Source organism: Selaginella moellendorffii, unplaced genomic scaffold (assembly GCF_000143415.4).
Source record: "Selaginella moellendorffii unplaced genomic scaffold, v1.0 SELMOscaffold_60, whole genome shotgun sequence".
Classification (NCBI taxonomy): domain Eukaryota; kingdom Viridiplantae; phylum Streptophyta; class Lycopodiopsida; order Selaginellales; family Selaginellaceae; genus Selaginella; species Selaginella moellendorffii.
Genome location: NW_003314321.1, coordinates 1165486 through 1192637, shown reverse-complemented (window position 1 = coordinate 1192637; position 27152 = coordinate 1165486). Strand labels below are relative to the sequence as shown.

General features: G+C 52.0%; 8 protein-coding genes across 9 annotated transcripts; 5 read left to right on the top strand and 3 right to left on the bottom strand.

Annotated features, from left to right (window-relative positions):
* Positions 1-3239: 3239 nt before the first annotated feature.
* LOC9644880 (pentatricopeptide repeat-containing protein At4g02750) lies at positions 3240-4985 on the bottom strand. The gene has a single exon (XM_002983917.2). It carries the CDS (start codon positions 4983-4985, stop codon positions 3240-3242), a length of 1746 nt encoding a protein of 581 aa, XP_002983963.2.
* A 3369-nt stretch (positions 4986-8354) lies between these two features.
* Positions 8355-9396, top strand: LOC112351311 (transcription factor MYB61-like). The gene is made up of 3 exons (XM_024688936.1): positions 8355-8552; positions 8626-8755; positions 8816-9396. The coding sequence occupies exons 1-3, from the start codon at positions 8360-8362 to the stop codon at positions 9252-9254; spliced, it is 762 nt and encodes a 253-aa protein (XP_024544704.1). The 5' UTR covers positions 8355-8359; the 3' UTR covers positions 9255-9396.
* A 2474-nt stretch (positions 9397-11870) lies between these two features.
* Positions 11871-12980, top strand: LOC112351310 (transcription factor MYB61-like). Its single transcript, XM_024688935.1, has 3 exons — positions 11871-12110; positions 12167-12296; positions 12372-12980. Exons 1-3 carry the CDS (start codon positions 11957-11959, stop codon positions 12868-12870), a joined length of 783 nt encoding a protein of 260 aa, XP_024544703.1. The 5' UTR covers positions 11871-11956; the 3' UTR covers positions 12871-12980.
* Positions 12981-13651: 671 nt separating this feature from the next.
* Positions 13652-15574, top strand: LOC9644543 (pentatricopeptide repeat-containing protein At4g02750). The gene has a single exon (XM_024689026.1). The coding sequence runs from the start codon at positions 13652-13654 to the stop codon at positions 15572-15574; it is 1923 nt and encodes a 640-aa protein (XP_024544794.1).
* An 827-nt stretch (positions 15575-16401) lies between these two features.
* LOC112351309 lies at positions 16402-19051 on the bottom strand. Its single transcript, XM_024688930.1, has 3 exons — positions 17250-19051; positions 17018-17200; positions 16402-16949 (listed from the first exon to the last, which is right to left on the bottom strand). Exons 1-3 carry the CDS (start codon positions 19031-19033, stop codon positions 16583-16585), a joined length of 2334 nt encoding a protein of 777 aa, XP_024544698.1. The 5' UTR covers positions 19034-19051; the 3' UTR covers positions 16402-16582.
* A 530-nt stretch (positions 19052-19581) lies between these two features.
* LOC9644878 (QWRF motif-containing protein 4) lies at positions 19582-22798 on the bottom strand. The gene is made up of 8 exons (XM_024688931.1): positions 22631-22798; positions 22440-22553; positions 20682-22380; positions 20500-20619; positions 20324-20440; positions 20170-20259; positions 20012-20119; positions 19582-19950 (listed from the first exon to the last, which is right to left on the bottom strand). The coding sequence occupies exons 3-8, from the start codon at positions 22224-22226 to the stop codon at positions 19834-19836; spliced, it is 2097 nt and encodes a 698-aa protein (XP_024544699.1). The 5' UTR covers positions 22227-22380; positions 22440-22553; positions 22631-22798; the 3' UTR covers positions 19582-19833.
* A 96-nt stretch (positions 22799-22894) lies between these two features.
* Positions 22895-24360, top strand: LOC9644877 (jmjC domain-containing protein 7). Of its 2 annotated transcripts, none has more exons than XM_024688934.1 (5): positions 22895-23641; positions 23694-23866; positions 23934-24004; positions 24074-24195; positions 24244-24360. In XM_024688934.1, the coding sequence occupies exons 1-4, from the start codon at positions 22925-22927 to the stop codon at positions 24163-24165; spliced, it is 1053 nt and encodes a 350-aa protein (XP_024544702.1). In that variant the 5' UTR covers positions 22895-22924; the 3' UTR covers positions 24166-24195; positions 24244-24360. The 2 variants fall into 2 exon arrangements, with proteins under 2 accessions (XP_024544702.1, XP_024544700.1); XM_024688932.1 differs by having other exon boundaries at positions 23685-23866.
* On the top strand, positions 24145-27051 carry LOC9644542 (protein CHROMATIN REMODELING 19). The gene is made up of 12 exons (XM_002984044.2): positions 24145-24609; positions 24692-24809; positions 24867-24907; positions 24963-25213; positions 25264-25444; positions 25502-25708; positions 25771-25899; positions 25949-26107; positions 26155-26232; positions 26287-26423; positions 26488-26706; positions 26759-27051. Exons 1-12 carry the CDS (start codon positions 24268-24270, stop codon positions 26916-26918), a joined length of 2022 nt encoding a protein of 673 aa, XP_002984090.2. The 5' UTR covers positions 24145-24267; the 3' UTR covers positions 26919-27051.
* Positions 27052-27152: the final 101 nt, after the last annotated feature.

The following is a 27152-nucleotide window of genomic DNA, read 5'->3' as shown; positions in this document are numbered from 1 at the left end:
GAACTCCATCTCGAGTCCATCTCGGACTCCATCTTGGACTCTATTGTCGGGTCTATCTCAGACTCCATCTCGGGTCCATCTTGGACTCCATCTCGGGTCCATCTCGGACTCTATCTCAGGTCCATCTTAGACTCCATCTCAGACTCCATCTTAGGTCCATCTCAGACTCCAACTCGAGTCCATCTTGGACTCCATCTCGGGTCCATCTCGAACTCCATCTCGAGTCCATCTCAGACTCCATCTCGGACTCCATCTCGGACTCCATCTCGGATTCCATTTTGGATTTCATCTCAGACTCCATCTCGGGTCTATCTTGTACTCCATCTTGGATCTATCTCGGATCCATCTTGGACTCCTTCTCGGACACTTCCACGTGTCATGTGTTGGTCCTTTTGGTCTTTTTTGGAGCCTCGCTTATTGCTCAATTTGTGCTCGTTCCTTGAGCCCTTGTTAGGTGTTCCACTCCCACTCTCGACCTTTCAAGTCGAAACTTTTATTCCAAACGTGTTACGCTCGTTTAGCTTTCACTTCAGCCACTACCATGTGGCACTCTTTCGGCTCCACTTTGGGGCCTAGGGATTTTGTGTCTCACACTTCCCTTTGACTAATGTTAACCATGTGGTCAAAGGTAGCACCTAACAGATGTGGCACTAGATTTTAAAAGTCAATGCTGAGACAAAAACAACTCTTTTGTTGCAGCCAATGGCTTGCCATAGATGACTCAAGGAGCATACTTGATGCCACTAGCCATGTTCTTTGGCTGGATTCGACAATTCACACCTTCTTTAATGCCATTATACGAACCATGCAAAATGGGCAAGCAACATCACTGCACATTCAACTCTTCCTTGAGTATTTGAATGACAAGTCCTCTCCTGCTGGTGCACTTGGACTTTGGTGGTCCATCAACTGATGACAAAAAGATATTTTATTTCATTCATCAATGATGCTATGAGGTATGTGGGTGTCAAGTTCTTAGCTACTAAGAACAAAGCTTTGCCATCATTTAAAGCTTATCAGCATGAAGTGGAGAACCAGCTTGATTTGCATATCAAAGTGCTCTACTCTGATGGAGGAGGTGAGTATATGTCCTTTAATTTTGCTGCTTACTGCAAGCAAGCAGGAATTCATTAGCAATTCACAATTCCATACACTCTAAGCTCAACAGGGTAGCTGAGCGATTCAACAAGACAATGGTGGAGCTAGCTAGGATGATGATAGCCGATGCTGGTCTTCCTCTTATGTTTTGGGATCATGCTATACAGCTGTCGTCATGCGTAATAGGGTGCTGACAACAACTAATCAAGGCAAGGTACCTTGTACCAGATGATGTCCATGCATGGATATCTTAAGACAGTTTGGCTGTGTAGCTTTTTCTCATGTTCCTAATGAGCTCCATAGGAAGTTAAATCTAGGAAGGCTATAGTGACTAGCAGTGGGGATATCAACTCCTTCATCTAGACCCATGCAAAGCCACACTTTAATCCTACCGTCAAGATGATCCAGCAGTTCCTTCAACATGTTTTCTTTATGGAGAAAGCAATGGGAGATCGAGCCTATGTTCTTTAGTCCATGGGAAGAGGATGATGATGATCCTCTTCCTTGACTTGGCTGTGCCTATGCTCCACCTATAGTAGGAGCTTCGACCTTTGCTGTGACATGAGCTTCTGAGCCTGAAAAAGGTGGTATCCTGGATTCCTGATAGTTTTGTTCTTGCGTCTAATCCTGACCAGGTTCCTAAGCGCAACATTTTTGAGCCTGAGCATATGGTTCCTGAACCTATGCATACTCATGATCAAGATATTGTCCAAGTTTTGAGCCGCTCTGGATGCCCTTTGACATATACAAAAGCTTTTATTAGCAAGAGCAAGCTGAGAGGTGAACAAGAGCAGCTGCCATAGCCTCTTATCATCTCAGCTAGAAGACCATGTTTACAGCCGTGGAAGTGTAGATTTTTTGTATGCTTGTACAAGCTAAGAACTTTCCTTATGCTACTGCATAGGATCAAGCTGTAGCTGATGAGATGCAAGCTCATAAGAAAAATGAGACTTGGTACATTCCTGAATTTGTTCTTGACATGCTATTATCATTTTGACAAAGCTTCTATTTTGCACGAAAGCTGGACTGTCAGGAAAACTGCAACACTTCAAAGCCAGGCTTGTGGTGAGAGGCTTCACTCAGATTGACGGCATTGACGGCATTGACTCCAATGCCGTCAATCTGTATTGGAGGCTAAAACCTTCAGCCTAGTCATGAAGATGGCCTTTATCAGACTGTTACTTGCTTTGGCAGCATAGCATGATCTTTATGTGGAGTAGATGGATGTGAACATGGAGAAATTCCTGAAGAGGTTTTTATATCCAGATCCTGACAAGCCTTGATTCAAGCAAGAGGATTTACAGGCTGAAAAAGGCTCTCTATGACCTATCTATATGAAGTTGGAGGATGGTGCCTTGGTCATTTTTCTGGATGATAGGATCTTTGTTTCCAACAATAAAGCACTCCAGCAACCTTGATCAAGAGTTACGACACTCTCAGGCTAAGCTTATGTGGAAGAAGTACTGAGCAGGTTTGGGATTGAGAACCTCAATCCTTTTGTTACTCCAATGGAAGCATGTCTCCTTCCAGCAAGGATAAAAAGCATTGTGCCCTATCACCAGGTCATTGGATGCTTGATCTATACCTGCCCAGACATTGCCCAGAATGGCCACATTGGTAGGCCTTAAAATGGATCTTATTCATTTTGGCCTGGTTTATAAGTGAAGTTTTTATTTTGTGAGGCTTTAGGGCTCTTTTTTTATCAAGCTGTGTAGTATTCAAAGAAAAACAATGTTTTTTGTATCTAATGCACTAAAAAGATCAAGCAAATCTACTGCAAGACAAACATGAAATAACTCTTTAAATTCCACAGCTGAAAGGAAAAGAGAGAAATAACACCATAAAAAGCACATGCCAGGTTCACCATATGTTAGGGGAATGATGGGACATGAGCTGACACTCAAATATGTGGCAATCAAGAATCAGATTGCTGATTTATTTATGAAGGCTCTAACACCTATTGTTTTCTGCAAACATTGAGAAACACTGAACATCAAAAAGCATTTGAATTGACCTGTGGATCAACGAGTACACTGCCTTGACATCCCAGGTGAGAGCAACAATGAGTACCTAGGATACAGAGTGCACCAAAAAAAAAGAAATGCCACTTCTTCCAATCCAGAAAGCACAAAAAAAACTCTTTACACACTGTCGTCTTGGAGACATCCTGAGGATGCAAACAAATTTGCGAGCAGTATGTAGGTAGCGCAGTCTCCTGGGTTGAGCTCCAGAGCGTACTCTGCCACTCGAGCTGCTCGTTCGGTGTCCTGCTGGAGCTTGCAGTTCCCCAGCAATGCACTCCACGCCGTGGCCTTTTCAAGAGGTGGCACTGGCATGTTATGGACAAACTCCTCAGCTCGATCTAGCTGCCCGCTCCTCCCTAGCATGTCTGCGATGCAGTTGAAGTGATCTTTGCTTAGAGCAACGTCAAAATCACTCGCCATGGACACAAGTAATGCGTGGCAAGTGTCGTGCAACATCCCGACGTAGCTGCACGCCACCATGACACTCTTAAACGATGCCTCGTCAGGCATCACGCCGCAGAGAAGCATCTCGTGGTAAAGCTCCAAGGCCTCGAAGCCGTGCCCACTCTGGGCATAAGCTTGGATCATTGCATTCCATGAAACGACATTCCTCTTTGAAAGAGATTCAAACATCTCACATGCTTTTTCCATGCATCCTTGACCTGCGTAAGTGGCCAACATGGTCGTCCAGCCAAATGCCTCATGCAGGGGCATAGAGGTGAATACCACGGCAGCACCATGCAAATGACCATTCAGAACATTTGCTGCTATCAGTGCGTTCCAGGCAACGACGTCGCGGCATGGCATCGAGTTAAAAGTTTCCACGGCGCGGTCGAGATAGCCTCCCTGACCATGCACATCGATCATGGAGGTCCACGTTACAATGCTACGCTCCGGCATGGAAAGAAAGAGCTCCGTAGCGTGATCCAGGTGCCCGTTTTGGTACATCGCTCGAAACAAAGTGTTCCAGGAGATGACGTCCCAGGCGGGCATCTTGTGGAAGGCCAAGTGTGCCAAAGTTAGCAGTCCAAGATTGCCATGGAGTAGAATTATAGAGTTCCAAGCACCAATGTTGCGCTCGGGCATCCTGTCAAAGCAACACTTTGCCTGCATTTGATGCCCATACTGGGCAAAAGCTGCCAGCATAGCGTTCCATGACATGAGATTGTGCTCGGGCATTGTACAAAAAATTCGAGCTGCCTCCAATACCCTGCCTTGCTGCGCGCAAGCATAGAAAAGAATGTTCCACGTAGTAATGCCCCATAGAGGCATCTTGTCAAACACGTACTTCGCGTCGTCCGGATGCCCATTCTGGGTAGTCGCTTGGATGATGGCATTCCAGGACACCTCGTTGCGAGTTGGCATCGAATGGAAGTAGAATAGAGCGGCATCAATGTCACCAAGTTGGGCACAGCCGTTAACGAGAGAGCTCAAACAGACAACGCTCCAAGAGGGAGTTCGCTCCAGGAGTAGCCGAGCCTCTTGCAATTGCCCGTGGCTGGCATATACGGTGGTAATATTGTTCCAGGACACAGCGTCTCTGAGCGGCATGGCGTGGAACACTTTCCATGCCGACTGGATCTGGCCGTTGCAAATGTGTGCGTGGAGGAGGATGTTCCAGGAGAAGAGATTTGGCCGCGGCAGTGCGGCAAATACGGCAGCGGCGTCGCCCAGGCAGCCGCATTGCGCATAAGCGTGGACGAGGAGATTGAGCAGAAAGGCACTGCGGCTGTGGCGATCGCTGGCGGTTATCGTGCGATGAACGATCCTGGTACGAGCAACATCCTTGTGGGCAGCACACGACTGGAGAAGCTTTGCGAGCTCGTTCTTCTCGGCATTGAGACGCCTCTGCCGCCATCTCATACATATAATGCCTATCTACAGCTACAAATGAGAAAATTCCACTGCCAGTAAGTGCTCACGCCCAGCCTTGAGCACTAACAAAAGTGTGTCCACGGTAGAATGAGTTTGTCATCACAGCCACAAGCCACGCAAGCATTGTCTCCCTCATTTTTTAGAACACGATCAAGCGACCTATTTAATTTCAAAGCTAATGTCAGGCTCTCGAGCATATTGAGTTGGTGTTTGTAGATAGGCACCACAAAATTTAAAACAAGTGATACATAAATACAATTTGTCTGAGTCCGACACGCGTCTAATTTGTGCCGGTTGGAAATACACCACACTTTTGCCAGCCTTGATTAAACAAGAGTTTATCTATAATTAATTTCTTGGCTTAATGAATGATAATCCTGCCAACCTCGTGTTTGTTGTGCTGGAAAAGGCTACACGCAATGGTGGTGGGTCGAACACTACAGGAAAAGGTCGACACTAAGGTCTACACTAGGTCTGTGGACATGTTAGGTAAATAGAAACAAACACAGCTCTTGTAAGTTGTAGATATATTAGAGAAAGCACGTTTGCATTTCACAAGAATGGAAGCTAATAGCGTAAGACAAATTTTCGAGCAAGGAAACCTCGATTAATCGAGTGTATGCTCAAGCACGGCCACAGCCGATGGAGTGACCATGCCGGTATATAAACATCATATGACTCTTCATGTGATGGATCTCCTACAGGTCTTAAGCGATGCGGGAAGAGCTGCAGACTGCGATGGATCAACTATCTGAGGCCGGAGTTCAACCACACTGAAATGGCTTCTTACAAACAGCAGCAATGGCAGCAGAAACTGTCCAGTTTCGCAGAGCAAGCAGCACGAGGATCAAGAATCCAGAAATCATCAATTAATGTCTGGGTTTCAAGGCTACGAATACTTTCGATCTCTAGAGCTTTTCCTTTGTTATCCAGCGGGAAAAGAGGAACACATGAGCAGTGGGATGCTCCAGATCGCAACGAGTCGTGCAGCACGGGCCGGCACATCGTTCCTGGAGGGAAGACGACTTGTTCTGGGCAGGATTTGGCTCGACTTGAAGGCAGTAAAACCGTTCTCACCATGTATAAACACCGTATAATTTGGTGTGTGATAAGAATCGCATTTTCTAAGCTCGCATGCGCATCACGTTGCTGACGAATGATCCCTTTGACTGCTAGAACTGCACAACAAGAAATTCACCGCTAGTGGAGCTGGTTGCAGAAGCGCCAGGCAGATTGAGCACAAGCACGACAATCGCCATGCCCGCCAGAGACGGTGTTGATGGTGTATGCACAAGAAAACATCATCTCGCCGAAGAGATATTTCTCGCCATGCCCTGTCATGACATTGTCTCTGCTTGCAGCATATGCGTAACGTGAGCATCATAGACGCACTGCAGCGCGTGTTGATTCTTCCACTGGACAATGTTTGATTCCACTACAACTCTATCACGCAGAGGCTGAGGAACTGGAGAACGTGACTAAGAGTGTTTTATCGCTTGCCGTCCGGAGCACTGCGTGTTTTCAAAAACGGTGCCCAAGCCGGGATGTGAACGATCTTCAACTCGACGACAAAAGTGTCGTGTCTTGGACCGCCGCCTACACGCGGGGCGCTTGTCCCAGCAGGGCGAGGCCAAGAGGCTGTTGCATGCCGAGCGGCAGGAACATCGTGTCGTGGGGCGCGGCGCTGGCGGCCCACTGTCACGGGCACAAAATGCCCGAGTCGAGGGCGATCCTCATCACCACGCAGTCCGACGCGGGACTGCAGGAGGAGGCGACTCAGCATCCGCGACTTGGTGCTATGGAACTCCAGACGACAGACGAGATGACACAGTGGGTGGGACACGACTGCCCGAGGCTTCGCTCTGGTATCCACTGAACATGGCCTCCAGCAACTTGGCAGGTGCATGCTTGTAGCTGGAGGAGGAGTTCTTCTTTCTCGTTGTCAAGAAAGTTGAACGGTCAGCTTCTTGTTCTCAAACCAAGCTGAAGCCAGTCTCTCGCAAAATCCGCAGTTAAATCCTGCCATTTGCCACAACATAGAAATGAAAAACCCCACTCCACTCGAGTCCAACGGACTTCCTGGACAAGGCGTCCTAGGCAGTGTGAACTTCGGCCAGTATTTCGTTGTTCCTGGCATTACAATCCAGTTGTGACGCTGATCCTTCTCCACTTACATCAAGGCGATATATGTAAACTGTGTGTCGGGCTCCTGAAACAACTAGTGGCCTGGTGTGATTCACAACATTTTAACATGTTAACCGAGAAGGAACATAACAGATGGGTCTTTCCCCCCTGGTGTGTTTACCTCTATGCCCTTGATGTTGGAATCCATAGACAATTTCCAGGCACCCTGGAAATCCAGGCAACCATGTCACGGCATGGCATCAACCATGGTGCTGTGAGATATATAGCCTCGCTGACCATGCACGTTGATCATGGATGCCTCTCTAAACAAGATAGGGGCCAAATTTAACAATCCGTGAGTAGAATGAGTTCCACGCCATGCCGTTCAGCAGGCACTTGCAAGAGGCTCGGCTACTCATGGAGCGCACTCCCTGTTGTCTCCGGCTGCTCTAGTTGCGCTCGGGCATCTTGTCAAAGCAACACTTCGCCTCCGATTGATGCCCATACTCGGAATAAGCTGCCGGCATAGCGTTCCACGACATGAGGTTGTGCTCGGGCATTGTACGAGAGTCGAACTGCTTCCAGTACCATGCCTTGATGCGCGTAAGCATAAAAAAGAATGTTCCACGTTCAATGCTCCGGGCACCTTGCCAAACACGTACTTCACATTCTCTGGATGCCCATTCTGGGCAGTCGCTTGCATTCCAGAACACCTCGTTGTGAGTTCGCAGTAGAATAGAGCAGCATCCACCATGCCGATCTATTGCAAATGAGCAACATCTTTCTGGGCGCCACACGACTGGAGAAGATTTGCGCAGCATTGAGACGCCTCTGCCGCCATCTCATACACAAAAGGCCTTGCATCTACACGAAGTTCTCATCACACATTGACAGAAGTGTGTCCACCCTGCCCCCGGGATGGCTGGATCTCCGAAAAACAAGGAATGGGTCGCGTCGAAACCGAAGAGGAATCTAGCCAAGTGTGGCCCAACGAGCATGAGGCAGAGTTTGCCATCGCAGCGACAAGTGTCTCTCTCATTCTCTAGGACAATGTACAACAGGCACGATCAAAGCTGCCCTCGCTACCTATTTTATTTGCGAGCATTTGTCAAGTCTTGGAGAGAGGGTGATACTTCTAATTGTGACGGTTGGTAGCTAGCTAGCTTTTGTCTCTATAATTATGGCTAGGCTTAATTAATGATAGTCGTCGAGTTTGTTGTGTTAAACGGCTATACACAATGGTGGCACAAAACACAATTCTTTTAGAAGACAGGCAAATGGAAGTTAATAGCAGCGGTAAGAAAAATCCACGAGCAAGGAAACCTCTGATGCTACGGCGTGGGCTGTGGTCGCCAGATGAAGACGACCGATTGATCGAGTGCGTGCTCAAGCACGGCCACAGCCGATGGAGTGACGTTCCAAAGCATGCCGGTATATACACATCTCTGACATGAGAAGTGGTTTCATAGAGACAAATGATCTGTGGTGATGATCGTGAGCACAGGTCTCAAGCGATGCGGGAAGAGCTGCAGGCTGCGATGGCTCAACTATCTGAGACCGGAGCTCAACCACAGCGATTTCTCGCCCCAGGAGGAGAAGTTCATTGCGGAAATGCATGCAATTGTGGGAAACAGGTGGGGTTTCTCTTCCAATGTTTCTACGAACCAGTGAAACTTTTGCCGTATAACTAGCAGATGGTCCCAGATTGCTGCAAAGCTCCCCGGTCGCACAGATAACCAGATCAAGAACTACTGGAACTCGAGCATCAGAAAGAAGTTCAAGGCGCTTGGGATTGATCCCGTGACAGTCTCTCAGACCCAGCAGTCTATAGACACAACTTCCTCAGGCTCTACAAGTGAATTCGAAGCTCCAAGTGCCGCTACTGCCAGATCCACTGAAGTCGCCTCTTGCAGCAGCTGCAGCAGCAGCAGAAATTTTCCAGCTTCGCAGAGCCAGCAGCACGAGGATCAAGAACCCAGAAGTCATGGTCTGGAGGCCACGAACATCCTCGACCCTTTCGATTTCGCACAAATTTTCGAGGATTCCAGCAGCGGGATGCTCCAGAGCAGCGAGTCGTGCAGATCTTTCCTGGAGGAAGACTACTTATTCTGGGGAGGATTCTGCTCAACTTGAAGGCAAGAAAAACCATTATCTCCATGCACAAACTCCTTTTTCTAAGCTCGCATGCGCATCACATGATCAATGATCATTTCAGCACCTACAATGCTAAAAGTTCACTGCTAGAACTACAAAACAATTGAAAGATTTATCGCCATATACACCGGTCATCATGTCATGCGAGTGGAGCTGGTTGCAGGAGCTTGCTCTGCGCCAGCAGCTTGCGAACAAGACGGCAATCTCATCCCCGCCAACACCCTGCTCGCTAATCATCTCGTCCAGATGGTCCAGATCTATGTATGCCAGTAGCAGCCTGACTCTACAATGCCACGCAGACGCTGATTCATGAAGTCCATATCCAGCAGCCCGTGTCTTCGTGGGCGATCCTCCTCATCACTCATTCGACGCGGGACTGCAGGAGAAGGCAACTCGCCATCCCAGCATCCGCGACTCCAGAAACGGGCAGTAATGGTCGCGAGTAGCTGAGCCGCCAGAGAGAAGATCATCCCCGGCACAGGCGCGCGCGCGCTCCGAGGACGACAAACGGATGGCACGATCCGAAGCTTAGATCGTCACTGTCCTGCTTTGCCTGCGAGAATGGGATCTTGTAGGTCCTCTGTATCTTCCTGGGTACCGTCGGTGCCTCGGTCCACGGAGCAGCTATTCCCGGGTTCTTCGTCTCGGGCATGTAGGCCTCGGTGAAGATGTTTCCTATGTGGAGATCTAGCGAAAATCACCACCAGGTTCTTGTACCTCCTAAAGTCGTGGATGTAGAGCCGCCTCGAAGCCCAGCAGGTGGGCGGCGCGGCAGGCACCATGGTTGATATGGGTTGTTCGCTTTGGTTGATAGGGAATTCTAATACACCCAGCTATACAAACTGAACTCCCAGCAGTGACGAGCAGCAACTTGGCAAGTGTCTTGATCAGCTGAAGAGGAGGAGGAAAGCTCAGGAACATTGCTCTTCTTTCTCGTTGTTCCAGCTCTCTCTCCCCGCAACATATAGATTACAAACAACCAAGCGCGCAAGATTATCGAACGAGTTTTTGGCAGACTCCACCATGGCGTGCAGCAGCCCGACGTAGCTCCACGCCGGCCTCGAAGCTTCGCCCGTTTTGGGTATAAGCTTGGATCATAGCATTCGATGAAACAACGTTCCACTTCGGAAAATCTCGCGTGCTTTTTCCATGGATCCAAATTATTGTCCAACCCAAAGCCTCATGTAAGGGTGTAGAGGTAAATACCACAGTGGCACTATGTACATGACCATTTAGAACATTCGCTGCTATCATATCCCTCAAGGCTCTGATACCATGAAAAGATATGCAGAAGCAATGATGGATGGAGATGACTCAAGGATAACTCGAATGGCCAAATATACATATGTAATTTCACGCACCGAGTTAAAAGTTTCCATGGCACGGTCGAGACCTCACCATGCACTATCATGGAGGTCCAAGTTACCGTGCTACACTCCAGCATGAAAAGAAAGAGTGATCCAGGTGCCCGTTTTGGTAGCTCGAAACAAACTGTTCCAGGAGATAACGTCCTCGCTCTTCAAAACAACACTTCGCCGATTGATGCCCATTTGGGGCATAAGCTGCTAGCTTAGAGTTCCTCGACATTGGGCAACCTTCGTTATTCTGCATTGCTCCGCGTAACAATAAAAAGAATGTTGCAATGCTCCAAAGAGGCATCTTGTCACACACGTACGTCGCATCGTCTAGATGTTGTTCCAGGACACATCGTCTCTGAGCAGCATGGGATCCAGGATAAGAGATTCAGCGGCGTCGCCCAAGCAGCCGATCCTGTGTGAGCAACATCTTTGTGGGCACCACACGACTGGAGAAGATTTGCGAGCTCGTCCTTCCCGAGACTTCAAATAAGGAGGATTTGGAGGCCCCCACTGCCAAGATTCGAGGCTGGCTTGGCCGCAATCCCTCCAGTGAGTGCTCCTCGTCTCTCACGGCCAGCCTTGAGCGTTGACAAAGTCTCGCCCCGTAACGTAACGCGAAGAAACAAGGAATGGGTCGCCCAGTTGGCTGAGTTGTAGCCAAGGGAAAGCAACGAGCGAGCGAGGCGAGCGTGAGACACGTCCTGGTCAGCAATGTAGAACGAGCTCGCCATCGCAGCCACAGGCAACGCCAGCTCTTTTAGAAGCTTGCTTGGTGTCCCTTGTCCACCTTTCCCTTGAATTCCCGTCTATAATGTCTCTCTCATTCTCTAGGACAACAACAGGCACGATCAAATTTTATTTGCGGGCATTTGTCGAGTCTCGGAGGGCGATGCTATGCCGACGCGCTTTTATTGGAAATCACACCAAATCCTCGAATCATCGTGTTTCATGCTTACAGTCTTGATTAAACAAGAGCCTTGGCATTTTGCCTCAACTTGGTCCACCGCCGGCTTAATTATTACAGCGCTCAAGAAATGATAATCGCGCCAACCTCGGAGACTAGCTTTCATCTAGGCTCGTAGCTGCACACTGCCAATGGTGGCGGGTCCAACAATACAAAGATTTTCCAAGGGAAAGAGAAGTAAAAGCACGTCTCGCAGTTACAAATGGTAGTTAAATCGAAACAAAAAAACGATACAGTTCTTTGAGAATTGTGTTATATAGTCACTGGAGAAGAGAAGGTTATGGGCGAAGAGGAATATTTTCCTTCTCCACAGTGCTGTCCAGGAACTCAAAGGTCCCAAGTTTGGATCTTGCAGGACAATGGAAGTTAATAGCAGTGGTAAGACAAATCTTCGAGCAAGGAGACCTTTGATGGCACGCCGTGGGCTGTGGTCGCCAGAGGAAGACGAGCGATTGATGGAGTGCCTGCTCAAGCACGGCCACAGCCGATGGAGTGACATTCCAAAGCATGCGGGTATATAAACATCATGTGACTCTCATGAAATCTCGTACATGTGATGATCCTGACAGGTCTCAAGCGATGCGGGAAGAGCTGCAGGCTGCGATGGATCAATTATCTGAGGCCGGAGCTCAACCATAGCGATTTCTCGGCCCAGGAGGAGAAGTTCATTGTGGAAATGCATGCAATTGTGGGAAACAGGTGGGAGTTTTCACTTCATGAGCATGTTTCCAGTGTTTGCTACGAACCCTGAAACTTTTCCCATACAACGAGCAGATGGTCCCAGATTGCTGCAAAGCTCCCCGGTCGCACAGACAACCAGATCAAGAACTACTGGAACTCGACCATCAAAAAGAAGTTCAAGGCGCTTGGGATTGATCCCGTGACACACGCTAGATCAACCTCTATGCACACAACCTCCTCAGGGTTTATTAGAAGTGAATTCGAAGCTCCTGCCGCGACTGCTGCTACTCCCAGATCCATGTCTTGGGCACTCACAAACAGCAGCAACAGCGGCGGCAGCAGTACTAGCAGCAGCAGCAGCAGAAATTCTCCAGTTTCGCAGAGCCAGCAGCACGAGGAGCCCAGGAGTCATCAATGTCTGGTGGGTTTCGAGGCTGGTTCTGTTGCTGCCGCTCCAACCATCCTCGACCCCTTCGATCTCGCACACATTTTCGAGGAGCCCAGCAGCGAAATGCTCCAGAGCAGCGAGTCGCGGGGCGGATCTTTCCTGGAGGAAGACGACTTGTTCTGGACAGGATTCGGCTCGACTTGAAGGCAGGAAAATCATTCTTCTTTGAGTGAAATCCGTATATTCCACGTGTAAACTATCGCCACTGAAAAAATATGCCAGAGTGTATAGAGATACAAAATCGCATTTTCTAAGCTCGCATGCGCATCACGTTGCTGACCAATGATCCCTCGAGCAACTACAGTGCTACAAGTTGACTACTAGAAGAACTAGACAAGAAGAAAGCATTAACGCTTTTGAGATTGATCACCACGCTTTGTACAATCTATTGATCGAAAGATTTCTCACCATATAGAACAACCATGTCATGCGAGTGGAGCTGGTTGCCATCGCAGGTGAGCTGCGCCAGTGCAGGAGCTTGCTCCGCGCCAGGCAGCTCGAGCACAAGCACGAGAATCTCGTTGCCTCCAACACCTTGATCGCCAATCATCTCGTCCAGATGTATGCGCGCTGCGGCAGCCTGGACGACGCTTGCCGCGTCTTCCAGCACATTCAGCAGCCAGATGCCTTCTCCTGGAACATCCTCGTGCAGGCGCACGCCACCTCTGCCCGCCTCCACGACGCGGCTGCGATCTTCTTCTCCGTCATGCCCGCCAGAGACGTGGTGTCGTGGACGACCATGGTGAGGATGTATGCACAGGACAGGCAACAACGTCTGGCGCAGGAGATCTTTCTCGCCATGCCATGTCACAACCTCGTCTCGTGGAACACCTTGCTTGCAGGCTATGCCCAACAAGGGCATATAGAAGTAGCGCAGCGGGTGTTTGATGCGGCGCCTTGCAAAGATGAGATTTCGTGGACGACTATGTTACAATGCTACGCAGACGCTGAGGAACTGGAAAACGCGCTAGGAGTGTTCCATCGCTTGCCTGAGCACTGCGTATTTTCAAAGACGGTCGTCATGTGTGCGTATGCCCAAGCCGGGCATGTGTGTGAAGCTCGAACGATCTTCGATTCCATGGAGGGCGATGACAAAAACGTCGTGTCTTGGACCGCAATGATGTCCGCCTACGCGCGGGGCGATTGTCCCAGCACCTGGGGCGAGGCCAAGAGGCTGTTCGATCGCATGCCGAGCGGCAGGAACATCGTGTCGTGGGGCGCGGTGCTGGCGGCGCACAGTCACGGCGGGGACGTTGATACCGCGCGGCACATCCACGGCAAAATGCCCGAGTGGGACGCCGTGTCGTGGGCGATCCTCCTCACCGCCCAGTCCGACGCGGGACTGCTGGAAGAGGCGAGTGCCGGCTTCCACGCCATGCCCAGCATCCGCGACGTGGTGCTATGGAACGCGCTGCTCCAGGCGCAGGCCAAGAACGGGCAGCTGCTCGAGGACGACAAGCGCATTTTCCACAAAATGCCGCAGTGGGATCCCGTGTCGTGGAACACCATCATCGGGGCGATGGCGGCGAAGGGTTCGATCGAAGAGGCGCAGTGGCTGCACGAGTGCTTGTCTCACAAGACGGTTGTGTCGTGGAACGCCATGATCGCCGCGCTGGGAGCTAGCGGGATCATCGAGGAGGTGGAGGCGATGTTCCAGCGGATGCCGGAGCGAAGCCTCGGGTCGTGGAGCGCGCTTGTTGCCTCGCTGGCGGGGAATGGCTACTGTGTCGAGGCGAAGCAGGCACTGGAGGAGATGCCCGTGTGCACGGCCGCTGCGGTAGCGGCGGTGATTGGGTGCTATGCGGTATTGGGGGACGTGGCGGAGGCGAAACGGGTGTTTGAGCGGCTGCCAGAAGATGTTGCGGTGATGAATGCCATGGTTTCAGCGTATGCCGTAAACGGGCATGTAGAGCTGGCCAAGGAGTTGTTTGATCGATTTCCAGAGAAAAGCGTGCGTTCATGGAACAGCATTATAGAAGCATATGCACAGTCTGGGCAGATGGTAGAGGCGAAAACATTGTTTGATTCTATGCCGGAAAGAAACAACCTCTCGTGGAATGCTGCTCTTGCAGCTTATGCGGCAAACGGGCAACTTGAGGAGGCAGTCTCTACCTTTGGGAGGATGTCTCACTGCAACACTTGCTCGTGGAACTGCATGGTGGCTGCCTTTGCACACAAGGGGCGACTCGAGGATGCAAAGATTCTCTTTAACAACACTCCACAGCACAATCTGGCGTCGTGGAACAACATAATCGGTGCGTATGCCGCCAAAGGGCATGGGCACGAGGCACTCGACCTGTTCCAGGAAATGGTGCTGGCCGGCTTCACCCCAGACTGCATCACCTTCATGCATGTCCTGGGAGCGTGCAGTCACGTCGGGATGTTGCGGCGGAGCTGTGAGCTGTTTGCATGGATGAGCAGCGAGCACTACCGCAGCCCCACCCGGCAACACTACTACAGAATGATTGACATCGTGGCGAGGGCGGGAGAAGTAGCGGAGGCGGAACGGCTGGTTCATGGCCTGCCGTTTTCGCCGGATCCTGTGGCATGGTCGACGGTGCTGGCCGCGTGCAGAACTCACGGGGACGTTGAGTGCGGAGCCCGAGCAGCGCAGCAGCTGGGTTGCATGGGAGTTGCAGTGAGCACGCGTGGTGAGGAAGCAGAGTCACATCATAGGCAATGGCATCGCGGCAGACAAGACGAGAGCTGCAGCAATCACTACGTGCTCCTGTCCAACATGTTTGTGGCGGTTGGCCGGCGAGAGGACGCTGCGTGCTTGAGACGAAGCATGCAAGACAAAGGGCTCCGGAAACCACCTGGCGTGAGCATTGTCGAGCCACATTTCTAGTTTCTATCTACGGTTTCTGTGGCCAAACTTACAGCAAGGAACACGAGCGAGTATCGGCAGAGCTCCTCACACTCCTCTTGACGAAACCACACCTCGGTGATGCTTCCGGAATGGGATCCCACCTGGTTCTTTTACCTCCAGGAAGCACGCATTGCGAGCCACTGTGCATCCATCATCTCAAACGCTACGCAGTACAAGAAGTCAAAAGCTTGCTCGTCTTAGCCAGATTCTTGTGCGCTCTCAGAACATACCGGCCAAGATCTAAAGTCGTCGGTGTAGAGCGGCCTCGAAGCTCGCAGTGGACCATGGATAACTTTTCTTTTCGTTTTGCACCCAGAGCTGACACAAAATGATACAAACTTAACCTCGTAGCAAGCACGGCATGCTCGTTGTTCGGCTTCAAGAGGAGCAATTTTCTTTCTTCTAACCTTGCTAAATCGTCTTCATCTTCCACAATTCTTTCGATGGCTTGGAGCTAGCTTTTCTCGCGGCCGGGAAGACGAACCAGGCCACCAACACGATCGCCGCGAGTCTCATTGTTCCAGCCCTGCTCCAACGAGAGAACGATGCTATCCCATTCCATAGAGTTTAAGCAGCTAGGCTGGCACCGAGTGCAAGATTATCGAAGCTGAACTAGTTAATGGCCTAGTGTCAATCTGATCAGCGTTAGTAGCGTGAAGCAAGCGTTCGATCTAGCTCGAACAATAGGGCCGCATTTTTGGATCACTCACAAGTTTGGCAAGCAGTATGAAAGAGGAGATTACCGCTTCGGCGGCGTGTTCAAGCAAGGCTACTTGTGAACAGCCGGGATATGGAATTCGAAGAGATCACCGCAACATTCCGTTTTGACTCCAGTTTCATGAAATAACAAAATTGTTTGGTCTGGGCACGGTCAGTTGAAAAGGAAAGATCTTTCGAGTCACCCGTTTGACCTTGATGATCCATGACTTCCTTTAAATGTCGCCTCAAGGTATATCTTTCGGTTTGTCCAACATCCTGGAGAAAGAATCACGGGAAGATTGAGCGCCGTGGTAGCACAGACGGCCCCTTGGGTCGGGAAGAGCACAGTTGAATGTGTGGTGTTTCAAGCACCGAGTCCACAGTTGCTTTGTGGCTTGGTGTAGCAGCAAGCCGCGCTTTCTTCACGAATTTACGCTTTTGTTGGAACCCAGAAAAGTGTGATAGCCTCCGAGCTCTCTCCACGTCCATCTGGGCCTTCGTAACGTCACTCCCGCTCCTCACAACCTCCTCCGAGAATGCCAATGGCACTGCTGCTAGCGGCATTTCTTCCACTGCGTTTGGCTCGGGGCTATCGTATCCAAGAAACTCCATCCGCGTGTAAATGTCGTCGACAACGCGAGGGACCTTCTCGTAGCTGCAAACACAAAGTAAACACACAAAGTAAACAGGACTGCCAACCAAAAGGGAATGTAAACTCGTCACCTTGAGCGCACGACTCGGTCAGCAAACTTGACAAGGGGCGCCTCCTCCGTGAAGATATCACCACCAAGGCTGAATTGGATGTCATACAGAAGCTCACAGACTTGCTCCGTGAACTCGGCCTCCATGCCCGGTGCTTGGCCAGCGGCTAGCATTTCAAGCCGAAGCTGGATCTGAAGCGTGTATCTGGAGGGCAATCCAAGTCAGAGAGAAAACATGAAGCGAGAAAACATACTCGTTGAGTTTGTGATCCATCGAATGGCTGCTGCCGCCTTCCGTATATTTGAAGGACAACTCCTTGGGAGCCAGGAGGAGCAAGTTGTGGATCGTTTCTGGAGGAGCACGACACGCCTGGACAGCGGCAGCCGTGTCCCTCACGAGCTTCCCTGCGTCGAAGTTGCCGGCACTGATGCAACCTTCAAGCCTTTCGGCTAGAGAAGAGGTATACGACTCTGCCATGTCCTGCGAGACGTCCATTGCTGGATCATTATCATCTTGTTCTTGATGCTTGCAATCACCTGGTCCCGTGTCGGGTGCAGCAACGACTTGTCCAGACGTGCTCTCTTGCCACCGTTGTCTCTTCCAAGCTTTGAAAACTCCCGGGTACATGGACTCTTTGAATACCGGGTCCATCCAGTCCATACTTGCATTCTGGAGCAGCAACTTCATACACCAGCTCCACGCCTCGTTCCAGCTACCTGAGAGCAGCCGTGTGCATGGCTGCTTTGCGTCGTCCGAGGCATTCGAAACTCTCGCGCTGGTGAGAGCGTCTTGTCCTGTGACTATACGTAACGTGGCCGACGAGATGGACAGTGGCTCCAGAAATCCTTTCAGCTGTCTCGTCGTCCCACCCTGCGTAACCTCCATATCCACGAGAGCAACAGCAACTTGACGTGCCAGGAAGAGCAGGATCAAGCTGAGCTCATGGTGCTGCCGGCAGACGAGCTCCTCGGGCAAGTGCTCAAGCCTTTGTAGCAACTCGCGTCTCGCGCTTCCAGTAAGCTCCTTGCCGATCCCGCTCCTTTGCCGATGCTGGTACACGACGTATGTCTCGACTACTCTGTGCTGCTGCGCCGAGGCCACAGTTCGATCGCTGCGTGGAAGCACGGCAGTGAGAGCAAGACGAATCTTGGAACACCCGTGCTCGTCCAAACTTGTGCTCTCACCCAGTGATGTGATGCCAACGTCACATACAAACCGGTGCTTGTCCGAGATGCGCACACGGAGCTTGGCTGGAGGAGTAAGATGGCGCTGGGTGGTGCGTGGGAAAACTAGCGGCAACAAAAGCACTGGAAGGAGGAGACGGTGTGGCATGACGAGGGTGGCGACGAGGAAGGTGTCCACGGACGAGAAACCCCAGGAAGAGGAGGAGGAGCTCTTGACAGCTTGGAGCAAATCCATCAAGGTGGCGGCTTCTCCCGGCGGCTGGAACCAAAGAGCGTGTACGTTCTTCTTTTCCAAGAGCTTGTGGAGAGAAGCGATTCTTCGCTCTTCTTCGGGAAGCCCGGCCGTGTCCGAGGACGAGGAGAGGAATGCATGGAGCTCTTGCCGGGATGGCGCCGTGGACAGCACTAGCAACAAGCTCGGGCGGGTGATGGGTAGCAGCATCGACTTCCCGCGATCACCATTGTCGTCGAGGAGCAGCGGATCCCACGAGTAAGCAGTGAGAAGCGGCAGTAACGCATTCGCGATGTGGAATGCCCAGGCATGGCGAGGAGCAGCAGCAGCGTGATCTTCCTGAGCATCTCCCACTAGTAGCTTGTCCACGCAATCCCGGAATGCCCTGATGCTACGCTCGTTTCTCGCCGACGCGAACGGCGCCGTCCCAGCTCTCCCCAGCACACTCGTCGACGCCCCAGACGCGAGCGAATCCAAGAAGGTGAATGCCCACATTGTGTTGCTGCTGCTTACCATGGCCAAGATCCTGCGCACCAAGCTCTCCAAGGCACAGCCATAGCTGCGCGCTTGCCCGATCAAATGCCGCACGTCCACCGCCACCACCACTCGCTCCACCTCCATTCTGCCCTAGCATACTCCACCAAGGAGCAAGCAACCCTACTCCCATTCCTCATCTTGATCTAGCTAGCTAGCTATGGCTGACCAAGGAAGCTTACTAGACGGGCGGGAAGAGCGAGTAGCGGCGGAGCTCCTTCCTCTGCTCACACTCCCTCTTAACGAGGCCACAGCGGCACATATGATCGAGCTGGTCCTCTGTGAAGACGCCAATGTGATCCACCAGCGGCGGGTACTTGGATGCCTCGAGCGCCTTGCGCTTGTCGAGCACGGCCTGGGCTAGCGGCGCCCAGTATGCGCGCTTCCTGTGTGGCGACTGCGTGACGATCCAGCGGAGATAGGAATTGGGCACCGATTCCAGCTCCCGCTTCTTGTACCGCCCAAAATCGAGGATGTAGAGTGGGCCGCTGCTGGCCACGAAGATGAGCTTCTTGTGTCGATAGCCCGCTGGAAGGAGCCTGCGAGGGAGAATGCTGGATTCCCACGCCCGCGCAAGCGACAGTGCCATAGCCATAAACCCTAGATCCTTCGAATCTTTCTAGCACAAAAGTCAGTGATTAAAGGTGGTAGTTAACTTTTGCTTGTATAGACAGGGCGAGATCATCGACGGCAGGTCTCCTCGCTCTCTTCTCTCTCCAGTTGCAAAACAAAAGAGGACTAGAGCTAATTTACAAATACCTTCGGGAGCGTGATCGCGAACGAACGAACGAACGAGCAGCTGGAGCATGAGTGAGCACGAGGGAAAGCGAGCAATGGTGAGGAAAACCAAAAGTGTTGCTGCTGCTGCTGCTGCCGTCTTTGCCGAGTTAGCAAGTCTTTGCTGGTGTTCTCAGTGGAGCTTCGATCCAGGAGGAGTTGAGGTTGGTTCTACTCTTTTCGCACTCGAGTTGCACAAAATGTGTTCTCAGGCTTGTTTCCTCTATCTATTCCATGCCACAAGCAAAGAAGTTAGCACGTCGCATACAACAACCACAAGCCACGCACCTCTAATGCAGCTAGTCTATCCAGTAAGGCACCGCACTCTTCAAGTGTAGCCTTTTCCTGTTTGGCCACCTCCGCAAGCCCCGAGATAAGACCGTCCATCTTCTCAGTCTGTGACAGCGAATAAAGTTAAAAGACAAGGAAACAGGGAGCATGCATACCTTAGGCATGAGATTCACAACAGCCGACCCCAAGGATCCCATGACATCCACCGTACAGCATAAAGCGTCCCTAATAGCTTGGACGTCGGCCTGCACATCGTCAACAATCTCGTCGCATCAGGAAAAGAAGGAGAAAAAGGAAAGAATTCATTACCCTTGCACCGGCAGTCACAGGTACCCTCAGTACTGCAGCCTCTAGAGCTTCCATCGCCCCAGACAATGCAGCCGAATGCTCGGCGTGAAGTGCCGCCCAGCTCTCTAGGTGAGGGCCCTTGGGTGGTATACACATGTCAGCCTCAACGTACATGACAACAGCATAATGCGTTTCACCTGAGACGAGAGAATCGCCTGGAGTTTTCTCGCTTGTCTCGCTTGTTGCAGCTTGATCCGTTTCATGGCTACAGACTTTCGAAGCTCCGACGTTTGCAGCCACGCGTTGTAGATGGACCTCTGCCAAATGTTATAGAATGGAATCAGTCACCAGGAAAAGAAAAAGAGTTAGAGACGTTCACCTCTGCTATGGCCCTCTGAGCATTTTTTGCAGCCTCCGCTCGAGCGTTGACAAAGCACCACTGAAGCCAGCGGTTGTGCAGTATACGCAGATACTGAGCTTCTTCCTGTTGGCTCATAGCTTTCTTTCCTTTGCGCATGTCCATGGGAAAATGTAGCAAGCTGGAAATGCTGCTAGCTCTGCTGCTGTGCCCGCTTGGTGGAAGCTGAAACGATGGAATCCTCGTCCTGGTGGGACTCGGAATACTTCGAAATGGGGAGGATACCAGCATCCGGGACGGGGACGGTGGCTGCTGCGCCGACAGACGGGAGGGTGACATCGCCGTAGACTGCGAGGCAGTCGAAACCGACAGACTCTTCAACCGGCGAACATTCTTCCCTCCCAACGTAGAAAAATCTTGGTCCGTCAGCGAGCAGCCAACTATGTCACCCTGAGAGAGACGCCTCGACCTGGCTGTAGTGCGCTTCACAGACCCGGAAGAAGTGACGGTGGTGGCACCGGAGCCCGACGAAGATAGGCTCTCGCAGTCCGAGAGGTTATCCAGCGATGGTTGGCTCTCCAAACTTGCCAGTTCCGTTTCATCAGGAAGCTGTCGAACAGACTCGTCAACCTGCTGCTGATGTTGGGCCATGTCTCGGCCTCCGCCATTTTCAAGGTCCCGTTTGGGCCTTCCCCTGCTCTCCGAGAGCATATGCCGAGATACACTTTGTGGCGAGTCAGGCAACGGGCCATCGTTGATCGACCTTGTCAAACTGCGTATTGGAGGTGTACGCTTTACCGGCCGAGTGGTACCATTCATGGCTCGTCCCTGCACCACTAGACCTGTCGTCTTCCCACTTTTATCTTTGTCGGAGCTAAGATCTACGCTCCGGCTCAGTGCTTTCGGAGAGTTTCCAGCAGACCACCTGTGCACACCGGAGTTGTCTTGAGGCCGTGCATTCTCAGCCTGATCCGTTGTTGGCCGCCGAACAGGAGTTCTCTTCCTCTCTGGTGTCCCCTTCCTGTCAGACGGGGCCTTGTCCGAAGATAAGCTCCTGCGGATGCCATTCTCGGCGGGCCTCAGAGTATGATCCAGCTGCAAGGATGCGGATAGAGCGTGGGTGGAGGGCCACAAGCGCTGAGCCGAGCGCAACGCATCTGCATTCCCCGGCCCAGAAGAAACTCTCGGCACCGTTCTCGGAGTACCTGGCCTGCCACTACTGCCGCTAGTGGTTGACGAAGACGAGGCTGGCGAGTCGGGCCTCTTGCGCTCCGCCGACACTGCTCGCTTGGGGCCTTCCGGGCCATTGGAGCTGCGACCGATGAGAGGAGAAGGAAAGCGGCGAGCTGGAGTGGTGGGAGGCGGGGTGGGAATGGAGGTCGGTGTGGTGGACTTGTACCTGGAGGTGATTTCCCTGCTGCGGTGTTGCTTGCGTAGGATCTCCCCATTGCCACTAGAGCCTTTGTCTGCCAGAGCTGGGATGGAATCCCCTCTTTGTTGTGGCACTCCTCCTGTGGCTGTGGCTGTGGCTGTGGCTGGTGATGACGAAGACAAAGCAGCGACCATGATCAACCAGTGCTGCTATCGCCGAGCTTCCGCTTCCTCATCTGCCCCTGGCCTGCCCTAAATTAGGGCATGCGGACACGCGACCGGGATTCTCCTCCTCCCCGCGCTCTACATTCTTTCTCCAATCTCTCCCCCACTGCTAAGATCCGCGGAGCTGCCAATTAAAGACGATCAACGGGGAAGATCTGAGGCCCGGAAAGAGGGAAAGCCTACCTGCATTGCGAGGGAGGCCGCAAGAAATGGCTCATTCGCCATGCGCAATGGCACAGATTCGACATGCGAGCCAAGAAGCCTCCAAATTTCCCGCAAAGAAAGATAGATCAGGACCTGCGCAGCAGAGCACGATTATCAATGTCTCGCGGCCGCCCGACCCGATGATCCCATCTCGGCTCAGCAGCGAGTACCTTCTTCTACATCCTACGCGCGGCGCCTAGTCGTGCACCGCCGCTGGAGCCCTAGACCCACTGCCACTACTGCTTGGAGGCGGCGATGGCGATGGCGCTGGCTCCTCCTCCCTCCTCCGCCCCAACACACACGGCCAGTAAAAAGAAATTACTTACCACTCCGTATCAGGGGTTTTGGACATGATGGCGCTCGTACGGCAACGCTACGAGGTGGCCCATTTTCCCGGTCACGGGGCGCATACATTTTATCTTTGGAGGGTTTTAGCTAGGGTTCTTCGCTCTGGCTCTGGCGCCATGGAGGAGGCCATGGAGCTACTGTCCCGGGAGGCGCGCGAGCTCTCCCTGGGCAGCCAGGTGGAGCGCGTCGCAGCGCCAGTGTCTCCGCTGCGTTTCCTTCGCGATTTCGTCATGCCGGGTAAGCCGTGCATTGTAACGGGCGGCATCCAGCACTGGAGCGCTCTCCGCAAGTGGTCCAACGATTATCTTCGCGCAGCGCTTGGGGATCAGCAGGTCAGCGTCCATTTCACTCCAGATGGCCGCGCAGACTCAATCGTCGACGTGCGCGGCATGGAAATGCTACCAGATGCCGACGGCGGTGGCGACGGCGATCTGGATCCCATCGATGGCGACCAGGAAACGCTCATGTTCGTCAGCGCTCACGTCCAGTCGATGCCTTTCGCCCAAGCTCTGGAAGCTGTTCTCGGCAAGAGAAGCAGTAGCAACGTAGCGTACCTCCAGCAGCAAAACGACTGCCTGCGCACAGAGTACTCGCGGCTGATCGACGACGTGGAGGCCGACATCCCGTGGGCGACTCAAGCGCTGGGCTCACTGCCCGAGGCTGTCAATCTCTGGATTGGCAACGAGAACTCCGTGACATCCTTCCACAAGGATCACTACGAGAACCTGTACGCTGTTGTGGCGGGGGAGAAGCACTTCACGCTGCTGCCACCCGTGGACGTCCACAGGCTCTACATCCGTGACTACCCCGCCGCAAGCTACGTGCCATCGCCGGTAAAATTCCTTGCTCGCTAGCTGATATATATATGCGTAACAGGCACAGCAGGAGGACGAGCGCAAGCTGGTGATGAGGAGCGATCGCCCGCGGAGAATGGTGCCGTGGGCGAGCGTGGATCCCGAGTGCCGCCATCAAGACAAGCACAAGTTTCCCAGGTACTTCAGCAGCGGAGGTGGCGAGCCGTTCCACTGCACAGTTGGAGCTGGAGAGATCCTTTATTTGTGAGCTCCTCCTCTCAAAACAAACTCCATTGAATGATCTAACTGCGCTGCTCGCGTGTGTGTGTAGGCCCAGCATGTGGTTCCACCATGTCACTCAGCGGCCCGACTCGGGAGGCAGGACAATCGCCATCAATTTCTGTAAGTCGTTTGTTAGCGCCGTATCCCTCCTTTGCTTCTTCTTTTATTTGGCTTGTTTTCTCTCTCCAGGGTACGACATGGCGTTTGATATCAGATACGCATACTTCAACTTCCTGGAATCCTGTGTCAACAAGAAGACGAAGAACACTACTATCGAGTGATATATATATATATATCACTATCACTCACAGGTACCTTTTACTCGTGTCTAGGGCTGATAGATCAAAGCGGAGCTTTAGGGCTTTGTACTGGAGCTGGGAGGAATGCAGGTGGGAGAGGGCGCCCCAAGGCGCACAGGCGGCGGTGGGAGTCGCAGGAGAGTGGTGGTGAGCGACGACGACGATGGCGAGGGCGAATGCGTGAGTGGCAAGAGGAGTCGCAGGGCTGTCATTGATCCGGGGGACGAGGACGATGAGGAGGAGAGCGTGGCATTGAGGCCTAGAGCTGACGATGGCTTGGCGATCGGCTTGGAGGAGGACGATGCGTCCATCCGGCATCTGCAGGGAAGGCCCCAGGATGTGATCAAGCACACGCTGGGGAAATGCGAGAGGATCACTGCCAAGCTCCGGAGTGCGCTAACCGAGGCCGCGAAGCTCGTCTCTCATGTAAGTTTATTTGCTCTCTTTCTTTCTTTCTTTCTTTCTTTGCTTGCTCGAGATTGATTCTTTCTTGGTTTCCAACTCGCAGGCCGAGGTACAAGCAGCGTGCCAGATGGCTGGCTCCAACAAGGATCAAATGCTCTGCCCTTACCAAGTTGTGGGGGTTAACTTCCTTCTTTTGCTCTATCGCAAGCGTCTAGGCGGAGGTGAGCACCGCTTTTCCTAGTACCAGTGCTGCTTCTCATCCTTTTTGCCCATCGCAGCGATCCTTGCCGACGAGATGGGCCTAGGAAAGACTGTGCAGGTAAGTAGGCAACTTTGGTCTCTAGGAAATACGCCAAACGTGATCGTGCTTGCAGGCAATTGCGTTTCTGGCGCTTATAAAGCACCTGGATGGCGACGCTGGTCCGCATCTCATCGTCACTCCCGCTTCGGTCCTAGAGAACTGGCAGCGGGAGCTCGAAAAGTGGTGCCCTGCCTTCACTGTCATTCCATTCCATGGTAACGAGCGCAGTGCCTTCAAAGACGAGCTCCTGTCTGCGGCGAGGTCCGACAAGCCACCCCCGTTTCACGTGTTCTTGACCGGCTATTCTCTCTTCGAGCGAAAGAGGTAGGCGGATACTTGGCTTGCTTTCTCCCACCAGTTTTCCATTTCGCCAGTGCAGCGTCCAAGGATGATCGCAGCATGCTGAGGAAGTGGAAGTGGAGCTGTATTGTCATGGACGAAGCGCATCTTCTCAAAGATCGCACGAGCTACAGGAACAGGAACCTCAAGTCGCTAGCCCGGCGGGCTTGCCACCGCTTGATGATAACCGGGACCCCTTTGCAAAACGACCTCCAGGTGCGTTTGTGGATGTAACTTGCGCTGAGTCTCCGATTGTCTTTTTTTTCCCTCCAGGAGCTCTGGTCATTACTAGAATTCACAATGCCGGCCATCTTCACAAACTGTGAGTTCGATGCGATCCTGGACAACAGAAATGGGAGAAGGGTGTTGACTGCAGATAACATCGACCTTATCAAGCAGATCCAGGCCATACTTTCCCCATTTGTTTTACGTCGTGTGAAGGCCGCCGTGATGGATCAGCTGACACCAAAACTTCAAAAGGTACGCGTACCTGATCCTATCTGGTACGGTATTTCATCTTTTACGTTCTACCGGATGTCCAGGTGGAATCTGTTGACATGGTGGAAAGCCAAGATGTTGCATACAGGGAAGCGTTGGTGGAGTATCGACAGTCTTTTACGTCCTCGTGTCCCCAACGGCAGGTTTCGAGCATCTTCACGCAGCTTCGAAAGGTTTGGTTGAGTTTGTGTCCAAGTCAGGAGTGCGTGTGGCTTGCTGCAGCTGGCGAACCACCCGCTGCTCGTCCGACGAATCTACACGAATAATGACGTGGAAAAGCTGGCCAAGAGGTGCTTTCAGCATGGCATTTTTGGCAGTGAGTGTACACTGGAGCGCATCGTCGAGGAGCTCAGTAGTTACAATGACTATACGTTGCACAAGGTACCGACAAGCACCCATATAAAAATAAACTGTGTCTTGTGGTGTAGCTCTGCTGTACGCATGGGATGTTGGCGAGCCACTCCAAATTGCGTGACAAAGATGCCCTCGAATCTGCAAAATGCCAGGTGAAACCATGCCTTCTGTTATGTTTTGTGTGTCTAAAGAGTTTGTTGTTGCAGCTCCTGGTGAAGCTTCTCCCTCACTTGCAGAGCGCAGGTCACCGGCCTTTGATATTCAGCCAGTGGACAGGAATGCTGGATATCCTCGAGTGGGTGCTCCAGGTTATGAATCTCAGCTACAGGCGTCTGGACGGGAGGTACGTACCAAAGCTCTGCGTTGCAGTGAATAATCCATGATGCTAGCTGTTTTTCTCCTTGCAGCACTCAAGTTTGTGAGCGACAGAGCCTGGTGGACGATTTCAACAAGGAGCTCGACATATTTGCGTTCCTGCTCTCTACTCGAGCTGGTGGCCAGGGTCTCAATCTCACGGGCGCGGATACTGTCATCATCCACGACGTGGATTTCAACCCGCAGATGGACCGCCAAGCCGAGGACCGATGCCACCGAATTGGTCAGTCCAAGTCCGTGACAGTCTACAGGTATATGGTTTTATGGTGTGTTTGCAAGCTGCTTATGTTTTTCTTGGCTCAGGCTGGTGACCAAGTCGACGGTTGATGAGAACATATATGGGATTGCGCAGCGGAAGCTCGTCTTGGATGCTGTTCTCGAGGGCGATGTGTCGTCGTCGTCGCCGTCCGCTGATGAAGACGAGAGAACAATGGGACAGATACTATCGATGATATTGAGTTGATCGCTTCTTAAAATGTGTATAGACCTCGGAGGATTATTTGGAGGAAAACAAATGTGGTGCTGGCTTTGAGCCCTAAACCAGGCACTACATTGTAAAATTTTTAATGAAAATTAAAAAAGATAAAAACAAACTTTTTGTTCGGAGTCTGGAGCCTGTTCCAACATCCACCGTGCGCGCACAGCATCAACTTGATCAGCCTGTTATCAGATTTTTGTACCTTCATGCAACTATAGA

Coding starts and splice junctions, on each gene's coding strand:
- LOC9644880 (XM_002983917.2), bottom strand. CDS start 4,985: ATGAGATGGCGGCAGAGGCGTCTCAATGCCGAGAAGAACGAGCTCGCA.
- LOC112351310 (XM_024688935.1), top strand. CDS start 11,957: ATGGAAGTTAATAGCAGTGGTAAGACAAATCTTCGAGCAAGGAGACCT. Junction 12,111..12,166: donor TGACATTCCAAAGCATGCGG/GTATATAAACAT, acceptor TGATCCTGACAG/GTCTCAAGCGATGCGGGAAG. Junction 12,297..12,371: donor CATGCAATTGTGGGAAACAG/GTGGGAGTTTTC, acceptor TACAACGAGCAG/ATGGTCCCAGATTGCTGCAA.
- LOC9644877 (XM_024688932.1), top strand. CDS start 22,925: ATGGAGGAGGCCATGGAGCTACTGTCCCGGGAGGCGCGCGAGCTCTCC. Junction 23,867..23,933: donor GCTGGAGAGATCCTTTATTT/GTGAGCTCCTCC, acceptor GTGTGTGTGTAG/GCCCAGCATGTGGTTCCACC. Junction 24,005..24,073: donor GACAATCGCCATCAATTTCT/GTAAGTCGTTTG, acceptor TTCTCTCTCCAG/GGTACGACATGGCGTTTGAT.
- LOC112351311 (XM_024688936.1), top strand. CDS start 8,360: ATGGTGGCACAAAACACAATTCTTTTAGAAGACAGGCAAATGGAAGTT. Junction 8,553..8,625: donor TGACGTTCCAAAGCATGCCG/GTATATACACAT, acceptor TCGTGAGCACAG/GTCTCAAGCGATGCGGGAAG. Junction 8,756..8,815: donor CATGCAATTGTGGGAAACAG/GTGGGGTTTCTC, acceptor TATAACTAGCAG/ATGGTCCCAGATTGCTGCAA.
- LOC9644878 (XM_024688931.1), bottom strand. CDS start 22,226: ATGGTCGCTGCTTTGTCTTCGTCATCACCAGCCACAGCCACAGCCACA. Junction 20,441..20,499: donor AGGCGATTCTCTCGTCTCAG/GTGAAACGCATT, acceptor ATACCACCCAAG/GGCCCTCACCTAGAGAGCTG. Junction 19,951..20,011: donor ATAGACTAGCTGCATTAGAG/GTGCGTGGCTTG, acceptor GGCATGGAATAG/ATAGAGGAAACAAGCCTGAG.
- LOC9644543 (XM_024689026.1), top strand. CDS start 13,652: ATGTTACAATGCTACGCAGACGCTGAGGAACTGGAAAACGCGCTAGGA.
- LOC9644542 (XM_002984044.2), top strand. CDS start 24,268: ATGCAGGTGGGAGAGGGCGCCCCAAGGCGCACAGGCGGCGGTGGGAGT. Junction 24,908..24,962: donor GCCTAGGAAAGACTGTGCAG/GTAAGTAGGCAA, acceptor TCGTGCTTGCAG/GCAATTGCGTTTCTGGCGCT. Junction 25,445..25,501: donor CTTTGCAAAACGACCTCCAG/GTGCGTTTGTGG, acceptor TTTTCCCTCCAG/GAGCTCTGGTCATTACTAGA.
- LOC112351309 (XM_024688930.1), bottom strand. CDS start 19,033: ATGGAGGTGGAGCGAGTGGTGGTGGCGGTGGACGTGCGGCATTTGATC. Junction 17,201..17,249: donor ATGGATCACAAACTCAACGA/GTATGTTTTCTC, acceptor ATTGCCCTCCAG/ATACACGCTTCAGATCCAGC. Junction 16,950..17,017: donor GACCGAGTCGTGCGCTCAAG/GTGACGAGTTTA, acceptor TTGTGTTTGCAG/CTACGAGAAGGTCCCTCGCG.